This window comes from Peromyscus eremicus, chromosome 6 (genome assembly GCF_949786415.1).
Source record: "Peromyscus eremicus chromosome 6, PerEre_H2_v1, whole genome shotgun sequence".
Taxonomy (NCBI): Eukaryota; Metazoa; Chordata; class Mammalia; order Rodentia; family Cricetidae; genus Peromyscus; species Peromyscus eremicus.
In genome coordinates this window covers 113,361,884-113,377,319 of record NC_081421.1, presented here as the reverse complement: position 1 = coordinate 113,377,319, position 15,436 = coordinate 113,361,884, and the positions used below count along the sequence as shown (strand labels likewise).

General features: G+C 40.6%; 1 protein-coding gene across 1 annotated transcript; it reads right to left on the bottom strand.

Annotated features, from left to right (window-relative positions):
* Positions 1 to 175: 175 nt before the first annotated feature.
* LOC131912742 (guanylate-binding protein 2) lies at positions 176 to 13,815 on the bottom strand. The gene is made up of 8 exons (XM_059265041.1): positions 13,619 to 13,815; positions 9,526 to 9,736; positions 8,898 to 9,025; positions 8,004 to 8,113; positions 3,949 to 4,145; positions 3,360 to 3,602; positions 1,674 to 1,954; positions 176 to 412 (listed from the first exon to the last, which is right to left on the bottom strand). The coding sequence occupies exons 2-8, from the start codon at positions 9,713 to 9,715 to the stop codon at positions 191 to 193; spliced, it is 1,371 nt and encodes a 456-aa protein (XP_059121024.1). The 5' UTR covers positions 9,716 to 9,736; positions 13,619 to 13,815; the 3' UTR covers positions 176 to 190.
* Positions 13,816 to 15,436: the final 1,621 nt, after the last annotated feature.

Sequence of the window (15,436 nt, the reverse complement as noted above, 5' to 3'; positions counted from 1 at the left end):
ATCCCACAAGCATTTCTGAGAGGTCCTGTTGTACTTCCAAAGAGAAGGCTGCCATCTGTCTCAAGGTTGGTTCTCTGTCTAGATGGATGTAAGACAAGGACACTCTCCACCAACACCACTGCACCTTCCTTGTTCTCTCTGCCATTTGGAAGAGATTCCTCACTAAGCACCTTCACATGGTACCAACCACTCAGTTTACCTGGAGCCCCTTTCTAGGAGCCTGGTTATACTTTTTCTCCAGCTCTTGTTTCTTTTGAAGAAAGAGGTAGTAACCTCCCGGTTTAGAAAATGTCCCCTGTTTCACTTCTTCTTCCAAAGGTCCAAAAATATCTTCCAGCAAATCTGAGCAACGAGCTGATGACACGTCCATGTTCTTCTTAACAAAGGCATCTCGCTTTGCTACCAGCTGGTCCTGGGGAAAGACAAAGTCACACAGATGATTGAAAGGAGGGTGATAACACAACAGACTACTGGAGAATGCACAAATGGGGCCATGCCCTTCACCTCACTGTGAGATCCAAGGTACCCCTGAGGAGGGTGCTGGCTGCAGAAACTGATCTTTCAATTTTGATTTCCTAGAGACCTTGCTCTCTGTTCTCCTGCTTAAGAGATATTGTCAGAGCAAAGTCACTGCTTCACAGGAAGCCTCTATCTACTGAAGTCACCAATTAAGGAATGCTTCAGATTATAAAACTTAGAGCTAGGCAAGCCTGTGTGGGCCTCCTGAACCCACTTTTTTTGTGGCTTCATGAACATGTCGTTAGTAGACTAAAGTTTCCTTGTCTATAAGGGTGGGGTAACACCACCAATCTCAGAGGTTTCTTGTCAGACTCTACAAGGTGATAGAGAGTATTAAGCCCCAGGACTCTACAGAAACACTCAGTAAAGGGTAATTGACTATGCAATGCTCTTTAATACAGGAATATTTCCCTGTATTTTCTTACTACACAGCCAATGAAAGTACTAAAGAGGATATGATAAGCATGTCAGTGTTTGGAAAGCATAATGGAAGAGCTGTTGCTCCACATGACATCAAGCAAGTAACTAAATATCAACTCTCTTATATCCTTTAGGTTGGAGAGTAGTTGATTTCTTACTGGCATTGACTCCCCTATTTTACCATAACTTCTGAAAGAAGCCACATGTCCTATGTGAAACCAGCCTTGGTAATCTGAGAACCATTACCACTGATCAAACAGCAAAAATCTATAAACATTCTTATGATTGTTTTCTCATTACTAGTGGAGAGCACAAAAGCAGTAGTATTTCTTGACAGTAAGAGCTACATTAGGAGTGAATACGATAAAAACACATTATATTTAAAATTCTCAAGGAATAAAAATATCATATTATGAAAAAGTAAATGAAATAATCCTTTGTAAATGTAGTCGTGTAATTAATTCCCTCAGTGACTGAAAAATGGTTTCCAGGGTGGGGAAACAAACAAAAATGGTGTGTGTGTGTGTGTGTGTGTGTGTGTGTGTGTGTGTGTGTGTGTGGCTAGTTATAGTGTCATGCTTTTTGACCAAAGTCCAGCAGAATCTAATCTTTCAATAAACATTGCAAACCTGTGCACATCACCGAGTGTCACTGTCTTGGAGACCAAGGACAATGCTCATCCCAGAAAAGGCCTGTGTTTTTCTTTGTCTTATGATATCAGGTACCACACTTACCCCTAATTCCCTCTGGAACTTTTGGTCTATATCCTTGAAAGAATTCTTCATGAAGACCTCAATGGCCTCTCTCTCAATGGGCCTGTGCAGGTCTAGCAGCTCTTTGAGAGTTTCCGTGGGCAGCTGGACCTTCTGGTTCATCTGTTCTTCATAGTGCTCAATGGCCTTTTGCACTGCAGCTGAGTTCTCTATCTGGGCCAAAGTCAGGACAGCATTCTCCATGCAGGGTAGTTCTCCACTTCTGATGGCATTGACATAGGTCAGCACCAAGCTCTGTAAACCTACCAAAAAAGTTAAGAAATTGGCTGTCAGTTGGTAGAAAGAGCACTCTACAGCTTTCAGGATCCTCTAACAAAGAATAGCATTATACTAACTTATTAACTTTAAGATCCAGAGAATATTAAATCCTCTTTTTCATTCTCCTTCATTTGTTCCAAAGATAGATGTTTAATTTAGTGGCTTCTAGTATTAGGGGAGGAGAGTTGTGATATCAAATCTTATTCCTTTATTACCCTTCTTCTCTCTCTTCTCACTGTTTTTCTTTCCTCTCAGCCTAAACCCTTTTATTCTTCATTGACTTTTTTTTAAAGCCAAAGTGTCAGCTTTTCTTTTTTTCTGGTTTTGTTGTTATTGTTTTTAAAGTGCATCTTTCTAGTCCTGTCTCTAGTCTGTAAAAAGGGATCAACCCAGACATTCCCCCACAAAGCTGTAAGTAGATGAGCAAACCATCTAGGTTGATTGAAAGCATCACACTCCAGGAATCTGTTTTGCCCTTTTATAGCAGCACAGTATATTGTATACACAGTACTCAAGAGAGTTACACATTAAACCAGAAAACTTTACCTTGTCCTCCAGAATTCCTGCCTTCCAAATCCCCCATAGAGTTTAGAACCAACTGAAATTTCCTTAAATCATGTTCCCGTCTTTTCGGGACATCACCATTCCACACTTCTCCAATGGGGGATTCTCTCATCCACTCTCTTCTTTCAGTCACTTGACTCTTACTTTCTTGAAGTCAGAAAGTTGTATCCTGCTTTGGCCCTTCTTCTGTTACCTTAGTACCTCAGGTATTACCCTCTGTCCTTCTGGGTAACTCTTACCCATTTCAACTTCTCACCTTACTCAGCTTAAAAAACCAGTGTGTTCTCAGCCCCCATGGACTTACGTCCCACTTGCTTAGACCTCTGGCTCCCATGTAGCAACTCCTTATTTTTTATTAATTATGTGAAATATTACTTATCACTATGAATTTTGTTTTTTTTTTTTGTTTACTTCTAATGTGTCTTTTGGTTGTATTGTGCTGGAAGGAAGATAGAAACCACATCTCTTTACCCCTCATTAGACCCAATACTTGGCTTTTTAAAGTCATTAGTAAACATTTTGTTTTTACGTGAAAGTTGTAGCCCTTAGTGACAAACTCCATAAACATGGTATTTTCATTTTTCTGACTTTCAGTAATCCTTTTTATAAGTGGAAAAAACAAGTGAGGGGAAAGGCTTCTAGGTTGAATTAGATTCTAGTTAGTTTCTCTCTCTTTCCCTTTTGCTATTACAGATTTGAGATGGTCAGAAATGGCTTTAGTTCCAAAGTAAATTCCATCATGTGATACATGCATTACATTTTCAGTGAAGTATCCTACAATGAGCAGAACAGAAGGCCAGGTAGGAAGTAGAGGGGATGACTTACGTGGCCCATTGACTATTATGCCACCAGACAGAGTCTTGACATCAGAAGAGCTGAAGATGTATGAGGTGAATTCTGCAACTTGTTCCACAAATTCATCACTCAGGTCTTCCTCTCTAAGTGTCTCTAGTTTGGAAAGATACTTCCTCTGAGCAGGCCTGTCAAAGACAAAGCACCTCCTCTTTGGGAAGAACTTCCTGATGCATAGCCGAGGCTCATTAAAGCTTTTAATTTTCATATCAGATCCTGCAAAAATGAAAATTAGATATAGCAAACTTCAAATGAATTACTTCAATATATGACACTTCCAATTCCGTAACTTCCACAACGCCTATGTAAGCTGGAAAACAACTAATACAGAATGAGCTATACAAACTTAAAGGAAGGAGAAAGAAAACACCCTTTTCTAAGAAGACGTAGCTTGTGAAATTTCACATAGAGTCCAAAAGATTCAGTGAAGCTGTGTTTCATTTCCCATAACAACTGTCAGGAAAACACAGCTACAAAATCAAGAGCTTTGTCAACAGTGCAGAAATGACATTTATGAAACTGTTTTCTCTTTATATCAGAACATTCCACCAAGCCCAGGTACCTTTTTTCAGGGTCAGTGAACGTTCTAGGTATTCATCAGCAGTGATGGGTTTTCCATTAGCTTCTAGCTCCAGGGAGAAATCTCTCAGAGCCCACACAAATGTTGGAAAGAAGCCTACGAAGTTAGCTGAGTCGTCTACCCCATCCTGCTCAGGTAATGACTTTGATTTGATAAGATCAGTTAGCTCTGTCACATAGCTGAGATGTTAAATTAAGAAAACAATAAAAACAGGTTTATCCTTTTATGATAAATATTCAACTAGTGCCTCCCCATATTAATGTTTTTTTAATTTATTTTATAATTTAATTTAATTTTACATATCAGCCATGGATTCCCTTGTCCTCCCTCTTCCAGGCCCCCCCCCAACCCTCCCCCAGCCCACCCCCTATTCCCATCTCCTCCAGGGCAAGGACTCCCCTGGGGATTCAGCTCAGCCTGGTAAATTCAATCGAGGCAGGTCCAGTCCCCTCCTCCCTTCGCCCAGGCTGAGCAAAGTGTTCCTGCATAGGCCCCAGGTTCCAAACAGCCAGCTCATGCACTAAGGACAGGTCCTGGTCCCATTGCCTGGGGGCCTCCCAAACCATTCAAGTTAATCAACTGTCTCACTTATCCAGAGGGCCTGATCCAGTTGAGGGCTCCTCAGCTATTGGTTCATAGTTCATGTGTTTCCACTAGTTTGGCTATTTGTCCCTGTGCTTTTTCCAATCATGGTCTCAACAATTCTCGCTCATACAATCCCTCCTCTTTCTCGCCGATTGGACTCCCGGAGCTCCACCTGGGGCGTGGCCGTGGATCTCTGCATCCGTTTTGTTTTGTTTTGTTTTGTTTTTGTTTTTTAGCTGTGTGGTTAGTTTTTATCAACTTGACACAACTGGAGATCCATGAGAAGAATAATTATCTGAACTGTGGACATGTCTGGGGGGACATTTTCTCAATCATTAATTAATACAAGAAGGCCCAGGCCACAGTGTGTGGTGCCATCCGTAGATAGGTGGTCGCTGGCTATATAAGAAAAGTAGCCGAGCAAGCCACAAGAAGCAAGTCATTGAGCGGAGATCCTTCTAGGCCTCTGCTCTAGTCTCTGTCTCTCGATTTCTGTCTTGGCTTCCCTTGGTGGTAGATTGTAACATGTAAACCAAACAAACCCTTTCATCTGCAGGTTGCTTTGGGTCATAATGTTCACCACAGCAACAGAAAGGAAACTAGGACATTAGTTCATTCATACATAGAATTCAATCATTCACAGAATTCAATCATTCACAGAATTCAATCATTTGCAAATATCTATTGAGCCTCTGCTATGAATCAGACACAGTCCCAGGGAATAATTTTTAAGATAAATAAAAGGACACTACCATCATAGAGCTTACATTGTAACAGATGAATTCAGAAACAAAAACAAGTAAATAAAATATTTTAAAATCTCAGATATTTACTACCATTTTGATGTAGCAAAAGGCCTTAGCCTAAAGACTAGAGAATAATTGTGTATTTCTGGTTATTCAAAGAACTTCGTGTGCTTTCTGAGGTCCTTGATTAGCAGAAATCTAAAAGAATTAGAGGAGTCATCCATGAAAGCTCCAGTGGAGAAGCTGGAGAGATGGCTCAGTGGTTACGAGCAGTTAATGTTCCTGCAGAGAACCTGAGTTCAGTTTCCAGATTCAAGTTTCAGGAAACACGATACCTCTGGTCTTAGCAAGCACTTCATTTTCACAAATACATACAAATGAAACCTTTGAAACTTCTACTTGGAGAACATTTCAGATAGTAGTCAGAAACTCTTTGATATAAAAACATGAGTGTATCTGACATGTATATGAGCTCCAGTGCATACAGTACAAGTGCTAAAGAAATAAGTGTCAGGACATCCAAGTTTTAAAGGGCAAAGTAAGAAGTTTCAAGTTTGTTTTCTACTAAGTAGGAAGCTAGTGGTGGATTTCGAACATAGAGGAGGTAGATATGATGGTATTTCAAAAGATCACATTGCCAGGATTCCAAATGGCTGTCAAGACTGTCAAAGTGTAGCTTGGTCTTTGAGAGAGAACAAGGAAAGCTCAGACTAGAGACAATGGAGAGAGGATAAGGAGGTCTGTCTAGGGAAGTAGCTTTGCTGATGGAGTTTAAAACATGTGAACTAATGCTTTCTAGGATATGAGGGAAACGATCAAGATAATTTCTAAGATTTTGATCAGAGCAACTTTGTGGAACATGTGGGAATTTACTACAATGAGAAAGATTGGGGAAATATCAGAGATTAAATCATCTCTTAAACATCTATGTAAAGATGTAAAATTTTGAATTCAGTCACAGTTGTAAATAGATATTTGATGGTGACTGAAACATAGGTGCACAGAAGCCCTTCAGACAGAATGATATTGCCTAGAGACTAAGAGTAGAGAATGAAGAGAAAAAGTACAGTAACTAAGGAGCTGTGATATTCAGAGTACACAAAGGAAATGGAACGGTTTGCCAGAGAAAAAAAGAATATTAGAAAGTTATGAAGTTGTAGATGCAAGAACCAAGTGGTTCAGAAGAGAAGAGAACTGATTTTTGAAATGCTACTGTGAGATGAGATAATATGACTTCAGATTGAGCATAGTGATATAAAAAAGAATACAGTATGATACCCAAAGTTAAGTTCATAGAAATGCTGACAGCATTGATAATGACGTAGAAAGGTAATTGGAAAGGTAGAAGTAAAGGATATAAGGAGAAAGAACTGGGAGAGAATCGTGAAAACCAGTGTCTATTGGTTACCAGTCTCTGAACAGTAGGGATTAAAATCTTCAGCAAAAGAAGGCTGTGTGGACTAGGGGGCTGATAAAAGACTACAAAGAAAGATGATGTGATCTGAGAGCCTGGGCTTCAGAGGAGGTCATCTTTCCAATGGCAGAAGAATGAAAAAGTGACTGTGAGCTATAGATTGGAGAAACAGAAATGACTGACACTGGAGGTACAGGCCAAAAAGCAATCACCTAGATAGAAACCCAGGGCTAGGGAAATTGCCAGGAATCCCCAAGGATGACCCCAGCTTGGCCTACTAGAAATATTGGAGAGGGTGCCTGAACTGAACTGGCTTATCCCAGTGATCAGACTAGTGAATACCCTAACTGTCATCACAGAGCTTTTCTCCAATGACTGATGGAGGCAGATGCAGAGATCCACAGCTAAACACCAGGCAGAACTCCAGGAGTCCAGTCAAAGAGAGAAAAGAAAGATTTTATGAGCAAGTGTATCAAGATCATGATGGAGAAACCTGCAGAGATGACCAAACCAAACTAGTGGGAACTCATGAAAGTTGGATCAATGGCTGGGGATCCTACATGGGACTGGACTAGGCCCTCTGCATGGCCAGATAGTTGTGTAGGTTGATCTGCTTTGGGAACCCCTGGTGGTAGGATCAGAATTCATCTCTGGTGCATGAACCGGCTTTTTGGAGCCTAATATCTATGATGGGACACCTCATGCAGTCTTGAGGCAAGGGGAAGGGCTTGGACTTGCCTCTACTGGATGTGCCTCCCCATGGGAGACCTTGCCTTCTTGTGGGTGGGAGTGGGGGATGGGTTGGGAGTGGGAGGCTAAAGGGGCAGGAGGAGCAAAGAGGAGGATCTTTGATTGGTGTGTAAAATGAATGAAAAAAAATTTAATAATAAAAAAATAAAAATTAAAAAAAGCAATCATTGTCTCAGATCCTGTGGTGAGATTGCAGGATAAATATTACCTATAGCATTCAGTGGTTAGTCAGGAGATAAGTAATATTTAGAGATAATGATAATAGTGAGACCATGGATTCTAAATCATGTTGAGGATTTGAACAAATGCAGGATATTCAGCTAGATAGTGATGTTCTCAACAGTGTGCCACTATGTCAATGGCAGAGTATGACTTAAGAAGTTTAAACTTGTAGTGAAAACAGGCAAAATCACATGATGAGTATAATGGGATTTGTTAATGACTTAGAAATACTAAGGTTCTTGCCTACTTATCTACCTTCTGAAATAATGAAGCTATCCTTCCTTGGTTTAGTACTGTTCTAGACCACACCAAAAGGATACTGCAGCTGGTCCATGGCCTGCTGGTTGATGGTTCCTATGCTGTTGTAGATGAAGGTGCTGCTGAGGAGGATTGCCAAGGCAAAGATCCAGCAGTCATTCTGGTTGTCTCCCTGCAGGTCAGTGAGTGAAGAAAAGTGACTAAGAGACTGTCCATCCTCTCAAGTAGCCAAAGATGAGATTTTGTCTATCTCCCATTAGCTATGGCATTATGGTAAGTCATTTCTACTACATAATAACTTTCTACCTATACAATGATTTTATGAATGCTCAATTTATGCCCTATAATTTAAATAAGATGATGTACACTCATGTATATGAGAGCATGAAGGACATTCACACTTAAAGGTCATAATATTGATGAGTTACTAACTCTAAACAGGCATGCCAAGCTTTATTCACAGGACATATATTTCACTAGTGAAAGTAAGGTCCTTCAATAATAGTTTTATTTGTCTCAGCTTGGAAAGAGTAGTAACATGTAATTCTCCATGAACAAAGATATAGTTGCAGATCTTACATTGTGATTCTTTTGCTGGTAATCCTTTGTGGAAGTGACCATTCTTTTAAAACATATTTTATCAATTTTTTGAGAAACTGCAAACATTATATTTTTATCATGGTCCCACATTGAATAGCCAGCCATGTTTATAGAATGTACAGGTAAGTTCAGGGTGTCATTAGCAGTTTCAACCAAAATCTTTGGTGATTAAAAAAAAAAAGACTAAAGTATCATTAGCTATCATCTAAATGCTGATCTACTATTCTTGGCTCTTAGACCAACTTGAAAAATAGAATATTCATTTAATTATTCAGAAGCATAAATCTGGGAGTGGGACAGATACTGCAAGGTAAGCTATTGATGACTACAAGTAGAACCTGAAAGATTTATTTTACCTTCTCAACATCTTCAAGGCCCTCAGTGTCAAGCAGAACTAGAGTGTGTCCTGGATTCTGGGGATGAGGCACACACCACATCCAGATCCCCTTGGTGTGAGACTGCACTGTGGAGCCCAGAGAGAAGCCTGCAAAACAGAATGGGCATGGGATGTGGCAGGGAGTACGTAATGGTGCTCCTGATGTTGAGATGAAAACTAATATAGTTATATTTGACAGAGTAAAACAACTTCAATTATTGATTTTAATTTCTACCCTAGAATTAGGGGATTTGTAATGTCTAATACTGATCAATACATTCATTCCATAGAGCTAGACATTTGTCCCTCCTATGTGGATAATCTAATAAATGTTTGATAATTCATCATTAAGTATTTTAACTTTCTCAATGAATGTATTTGTTCTTTCTCTAAAATACACCTATAACATTAAATTGGAAAACAAAGGTGCTGTTTAAAGAAGCGGTGAGTAGAGGATAATTCAACAAAGAGAAACTCCCCGGGTGGATAGACATTACACTTTCATATTCATTCCTTCTCTCTGGTGTTCCTTCCTCACATTGTTTTTAGGATGAGGGCTATGTGGGTGAACAGAAAGGACCAAGCACAGCTGTCTTGGTGGCACTTACCTGTTTTCTTCCCAGCTAGCTTGTTCATCAAGTAGGATTTGCCTGTGCGGTAGAGGCCCACAATCGCCACCACCACCACTGGCTGCTTGATGGCCGACAGGATCCCCAGGGCCTCCTGGTTGACCATGAGCTGCTCCTCAGTGTTTTCAATGAGGCACATGGGCTCCAGCATGTGGATCTCCGAGGCCATGTCCCGTGTGTTCTTTTGTCTCTAAGGAGATAGTAATTGGACAACAATTTCTAGTCAGTGAGAGGAACAATAATAGTATGTACTAAAATTTTCCTTCTTAGAAATGTGTTCTTGGTACACTTCTAAAAATTCTGGGTTCTTTATGGTTGTCCTATAGGTTGGCCCACTACTCCCTAGTTAAATACAACTAATCTGAGATCCATAAATAACCAGAAAAGTTATATAGTGGATTCAAAAGGCCGAATATAACATTTCCCCAGCTTTGTCCAATCCTAGTATCTTACATACAATCAGTGTAGTAACTGACTAGGCTTTTGGCATTTCTACAACACCTTTAATGAAGCTGCATACATTATACCTCCTCTTTACTTAAATAACATTTTTACTAATGTCCTTTTTCTGCTTTGTGATCTAATCCAAGATCCCTCACTTATCCTCACATCTCTTCAGCTTCCTCTTATCTTCAGTAGATCCTTATTCTTTCTTTATCCTTCATTGCTTTAGATCCTAGAATAGTGTATTGCAGATATATGGTAGAGTACCCCTCAGTTATTTTTTTAGTTATTTTCTTAATGAGAGTTTAAAATTATATTGGTACACACTGTGCAAGAATATCATAGGACTGATATTCAGCAATCTCCAAAGGATTAATGATTCTAATATGACTTGCTCTGATAATACTCTTTTGAATGTGGTCTCTTGGTTAAGGGGCTACCTGCCAAGAACTACTACTGTTTTGTAATAAAAATTACCACTCAAACAGTAAATGAATATTTAGAAAAATGTCTAAAATTTTAGTTACATGGAAACACAGGTTAAAAATGTATCAAGGTTCCCTCTCATGCCACTGAGAATGTGTAGCATAAAGACAAAAATAACAAGTGTTTCCCAGGGTGTGGGAAAGAGAACCCTTACGTATTGCTGGTGGAAATGTAAAGTGGGCAGCCATGGTGGAAAGCAGTATGGAGGTTTCTCAAAAAACTTGGAACTACCACCCCCAGATATGTATGTATGTATATGTATGTATGTATGTATGTATGTATGAATATATATGTATGTATATACACACACATATATGTGTGTGTCTGAAGGATTATAAGGCAAAGACATTTGCATCTTCATTTCATTGAAGCAGCATTATGGAACTGGTCTAGCTGTGCATCAACAAATGAATGGAAAAATTAAAGCATAGTATGTACACCCAGTGGAGTTTTATTCAGCCATAAGGAAGGATGAAGTTATATCATTTGCAGGAATAATGGATGGAACTGCAGATCACTATGTTAAGCAAAATAAGCCAGATTCAGCAGAAGAAGCCTTGTCTATTTTGTCTCATACATAAAATCTAAATTTAAATATATAGTTAAATGTATATTTATAAACATATGTTCAGACACATATGAAGTCAGAAGAGCAAGAATGAGAAAGAAGGAAGAATTCCACAGGGAAGAGAGAGATAGTGATGGATGAATAAAGAGAAAAAGTATGACAGGAGAAAGCAAGGCACAGTAGCACACATATACTCTTAGATGCATGCATGTGTACATACACACACACACACCACACACAATGTTCCATAAAAGCCTGATAGGAACTATTTGGGGAGAGGAAAGGTACCAGGGAATTGAGGTAAGGAGGTATGGGGTATACTGGGGAAGCAAATATGAGTGAGAAACAATAATATACATTGGTTAATATGTCCTAATGAAACCCATTACATTGTACACCAATTAAACATTTTTTTAAGTGTGAAAACAAAAACATGGAGAAAATTTTAAAGTTGCCATTTGGAGAGACACTTTTAAAACACAGCACATCTAACTTTATCATACTTCATGGGCTTTGGTAACTACTTTTAGCATCTACTAGTAATCTAAGCTTATAAATTAACTACTATAACATTAGCTTAAGATGACTGGCTACTCTTATCATGCCACATACTTACTGATTGGAGGTCTATAGCAAGTAGGGGTATTGCTCCTACTTACATTCATTCATTCATTTGGTTGCATCAGTATGGACTCCTAAGTATTTATTGTATTCTGTGTGCCTTAGTACTTTGTGATCATTCTTTATTTTAGTGTTTGTCACTTTGTTCACTGAAGCTCCTTCAGCTGGATCCTGTGCTTGGCTGGCAGACTTCCATCATATTCCCAGTGCTGTGGTACTTTCCTCCATTGCCACAGACATATGTGATGGGAACAGCAAAAGTCATAAAGCCAGCACAGCTGCTTGACAAAGATCCAGCAAAGCTGAGCCACATGATGGCCACCATGCCATCTTTGGTTTTCATCTCCACCTGTTGCATACTTGGGGGATTTTTATTAGGGATAGTGTTCTTGTAGCCACAAAAGCTACTGGCCTGAGAATAGGCTGTCAAATGCCTCCAGTTTCTTAAAAATTGGGTTATGGGGTTAATGAGTAAAAACTGATAACTCTGTTTATTAATGATGTCAAAACTTGAGGGAAAATGATTGGAAATGATAACTCTGTTCTGTCATAGTTTATTAATGATGAATAAAAGATGAGCAAGGGGAAGTAAAACACTTGTTCAAAACCAAAAATGACATGATCTATGTTTTGGAACATCATAAATGTATCCCTGTTTACTAAATTCTGCATAAATAAAGAAGCACTCTGGCTTCTAGTCTGTCAGGCTGCAAGATTCTCACCACCACCATGGCCTGGCTCACCTCTGTCCCCCACCAACTTCTTACATCCTCTGCTGGGGCCTGCCCATCTCAGGGGATGGCTCTAGACACTCCACCACAGATTTTTTTTCAGAGCCAGCACATATTTTTCCTGTGCTGCCCTAGAGTTGAGCATTCCTTCTAAAGCTCTGGTTCCTTTCAGGGCACAGTGGTACTTATAACAAAAATATCACACTGAGTACATTTATTCCTTCAAGGTGAAACAGTGTCTTCTAGAACATGATAGGGTCTTGAACTGATGAAGTCCCAGCAGCTGTGGCTGCTATAGCAAACCTGTGTAAAGCCGGGCAGTGGTGGTGCTCATCTTTAATCCCAGCCCTTGGGATGCAGAGGCAGGTGGATTTCTGAGTTTGAGGCCAGCCTGGACGACAGAGCAAGTTCCAGGACAACTAGAGCTACAGAGACAAACCCTGTCTCAAAAACAAAAACAAACAAACAAAAAAAAGAAAACCTGCATAAAATTCCACCATGGATGGGTGAAAGGCTCAGGAAGCCCCATCCTAACTTAGGAGCTATGAGCAGTTGATGACTGCTGGGGGAAAGAGGACTGGTTTTCTTCAGTGATATGGCCTCTGGTAATCTACCCAGACTCCACTAGATGGCCTTATGCCCATGCCCAAATGACCTGCAATAACTTGACTCAATGAGGAAATGAGATTGGGAAGAGAACAGAGCTGGGGGGCGGGGTGGAGGAGAAGGAGGAAAGAGTAGGGATTATACACAGTCAAAAACACATTATGTGTATGAAATTCTCAAAGAATGAATACACATACATATTAAAAACACACAAGGGTTTTATAACTTCCTAAATTATCAATGGGGGATTTGTCTCTTTTTAGAAACTCCAAGCAGCCTAACTTACTTTACCAATAGGCTGGCATTGGCAACAAGTAGAGGGATTTTGTCTGAGTAAAGATTTTGTCATTAGACAGTAAAGATGATGTAAAATGGCACCAAGAAAGTAACGTCAACCTTCAAAAACTCACACTCTGCATTCTCCCTTACCAGAGCCTAATAAATTCTCCATAATAGGGACTGGGACTCTAAGAGTGAAAGCTACCTCTGTCAACAACCCTGTGTTTCAAGTGATCTGTCCCACTTGTCTGTCTCAGTTTCAGCCTCCGTTGGAGAGGTCTTTTCAGGGTAAAGCAGCAGGCTGGTAAGGCCTTTCCCACCCATACCTCTGTCTTACCTGAAGCAATGTCCTTCAGTCTTAAAGAAAGCAGCCCCTGTGAAGTGCTGAATGCTGTTGGCTTCTCTTGTGAGTCTGGCTGGAGAGTGCTAAGTCCTCTCTCACAAGCCCTGTGATGTCCCCGCCCTCTGCAATAGCCTGGGAAGTTCCCGATTTTCACCAGAGAACTTATGAGGAGTTAGCTTGATAAAAGAGCAGTGCTTAGGAAGATGAAAGTGAAAGTAAAAACACGGTCAGCTATTGCCAGTAGTCTAAGGTGGAGTCATCTTCCTGGGAACTTCCCTAGCACTCTGTTTCTCTCTGTTCCTGTAATGTCTTCATTTATCATGGTATCTCTTTCCTTGCTCTCCCACTCTGTTCCTGTTCCAGCTCGAACCTCCCGTTCCCTTATGTTCTCATGCCCCATCCCTTGCCTTCCATTATCCCCTCTCCCCCCCAGTTTGCTCATGTAAATCTCATCTATTTCTCCTTCACTGGGCGATCCATGTGTCCTTCCTAGGGTCCTACCTGCTAGCTAGCCTCCCTGGAGCTGTGGGTTGCAGTCAGGTTATCCTTTGCTTTACATCTAGTATCCACTTATGAGTGAGCACATACCATGTTTGTCCTTCTGAGTCTGGGTTACCTCACTCAGAATGAACTGGCCTACTCTGGTGATCAGATACCCTACCTGTTATCATAGAGCCCTCATCCAGTGACTGATGAAAGCAGATGAAGAGATCCATGGCCAGTTGCAAGGCCAATCCCAGGAGTCCAGTCAATAAGAGAGAAGGAGGGATTCTATGAGCAAGGGACATCAAGATCATAATAGGAAAATGTACAGAGAAGACCAGCCAAACTATTGGAAACGCATGAACTGTGGACCAATCGCTGAGGAGTCCCCTGTGGAATTGGACTAGGCTCTCTGAATAGGCGAGACAGTTGTTTAGCTTGAACTGTTTCGGGGGGTGGGCAGGCATTGGGATCGGGGCCCATCCTTGGTGCATGAGCCACCTTTTTGGAGCCTAGTGCCTATGGTGGGACATTTTGCCCAGCCTTGGTGCTGGAGGGAAGGCTCATATGAATGTACCAGGCTCTGCGGACTTCCCATGGGAGACCTTACATGGAGGATGTGGGAAGCAGGGGTTGGGTTAAAAGGGAAGGCTGGGGGACAGGAGGAGGGAGGAGAGGGGAATCTGTGGTTGGTATGTAAAAATGAATGGAAAATCTCTTAATAGCAATAATTTGAAAAAAAAAACTTTATAAAAAGAAAGTAAAAAACACTGAACAGGAAGAAATGACTCAACTGTTTGATAGGAGTGAGGGATATGCTGACGGGAAGGCCTCAGGAGATTTCTCAACTTGAGAATGAAAAACGGTGCAGTTTAACTCCAGAGTCTTTGTGGACGTTTAGGAATCTAAGGTGATGCATTTACTGAAGAGGGCATGTTCTGAAGTCACTCCTTGTCACCTTTCTGTCCTGTTTTGGTCTGTTAGTGTGTGTTTTGTGAGTTGCCTGCCCCACTGAGCTACACAAAGGTAGCAGGAGATTGTGCAATTCAGAGTAGAACATGAATTTGTTTAAAAACCATTTCTCTGTACAGTGAAAGAATAAAGATGGAAATAAATAAAAAGGTAGAGTTAGAGGGAACCATGAGGGAGGAGGGTGAAAAAGAGGGGGGGGGAAGGAGAGAGAGGGGAGGGAGGGAGGGAGGGAGGGAAGGAGGAAGGAAGAGAAAATATTACTGAAAGTGAAAGTGAGTCTGAGTTGTTTTAAACATATCAAATGCTGGGAAATCAGCTGGTTTGTTTTCCTTTTGGACTAGTGAAATCTGTTAACAT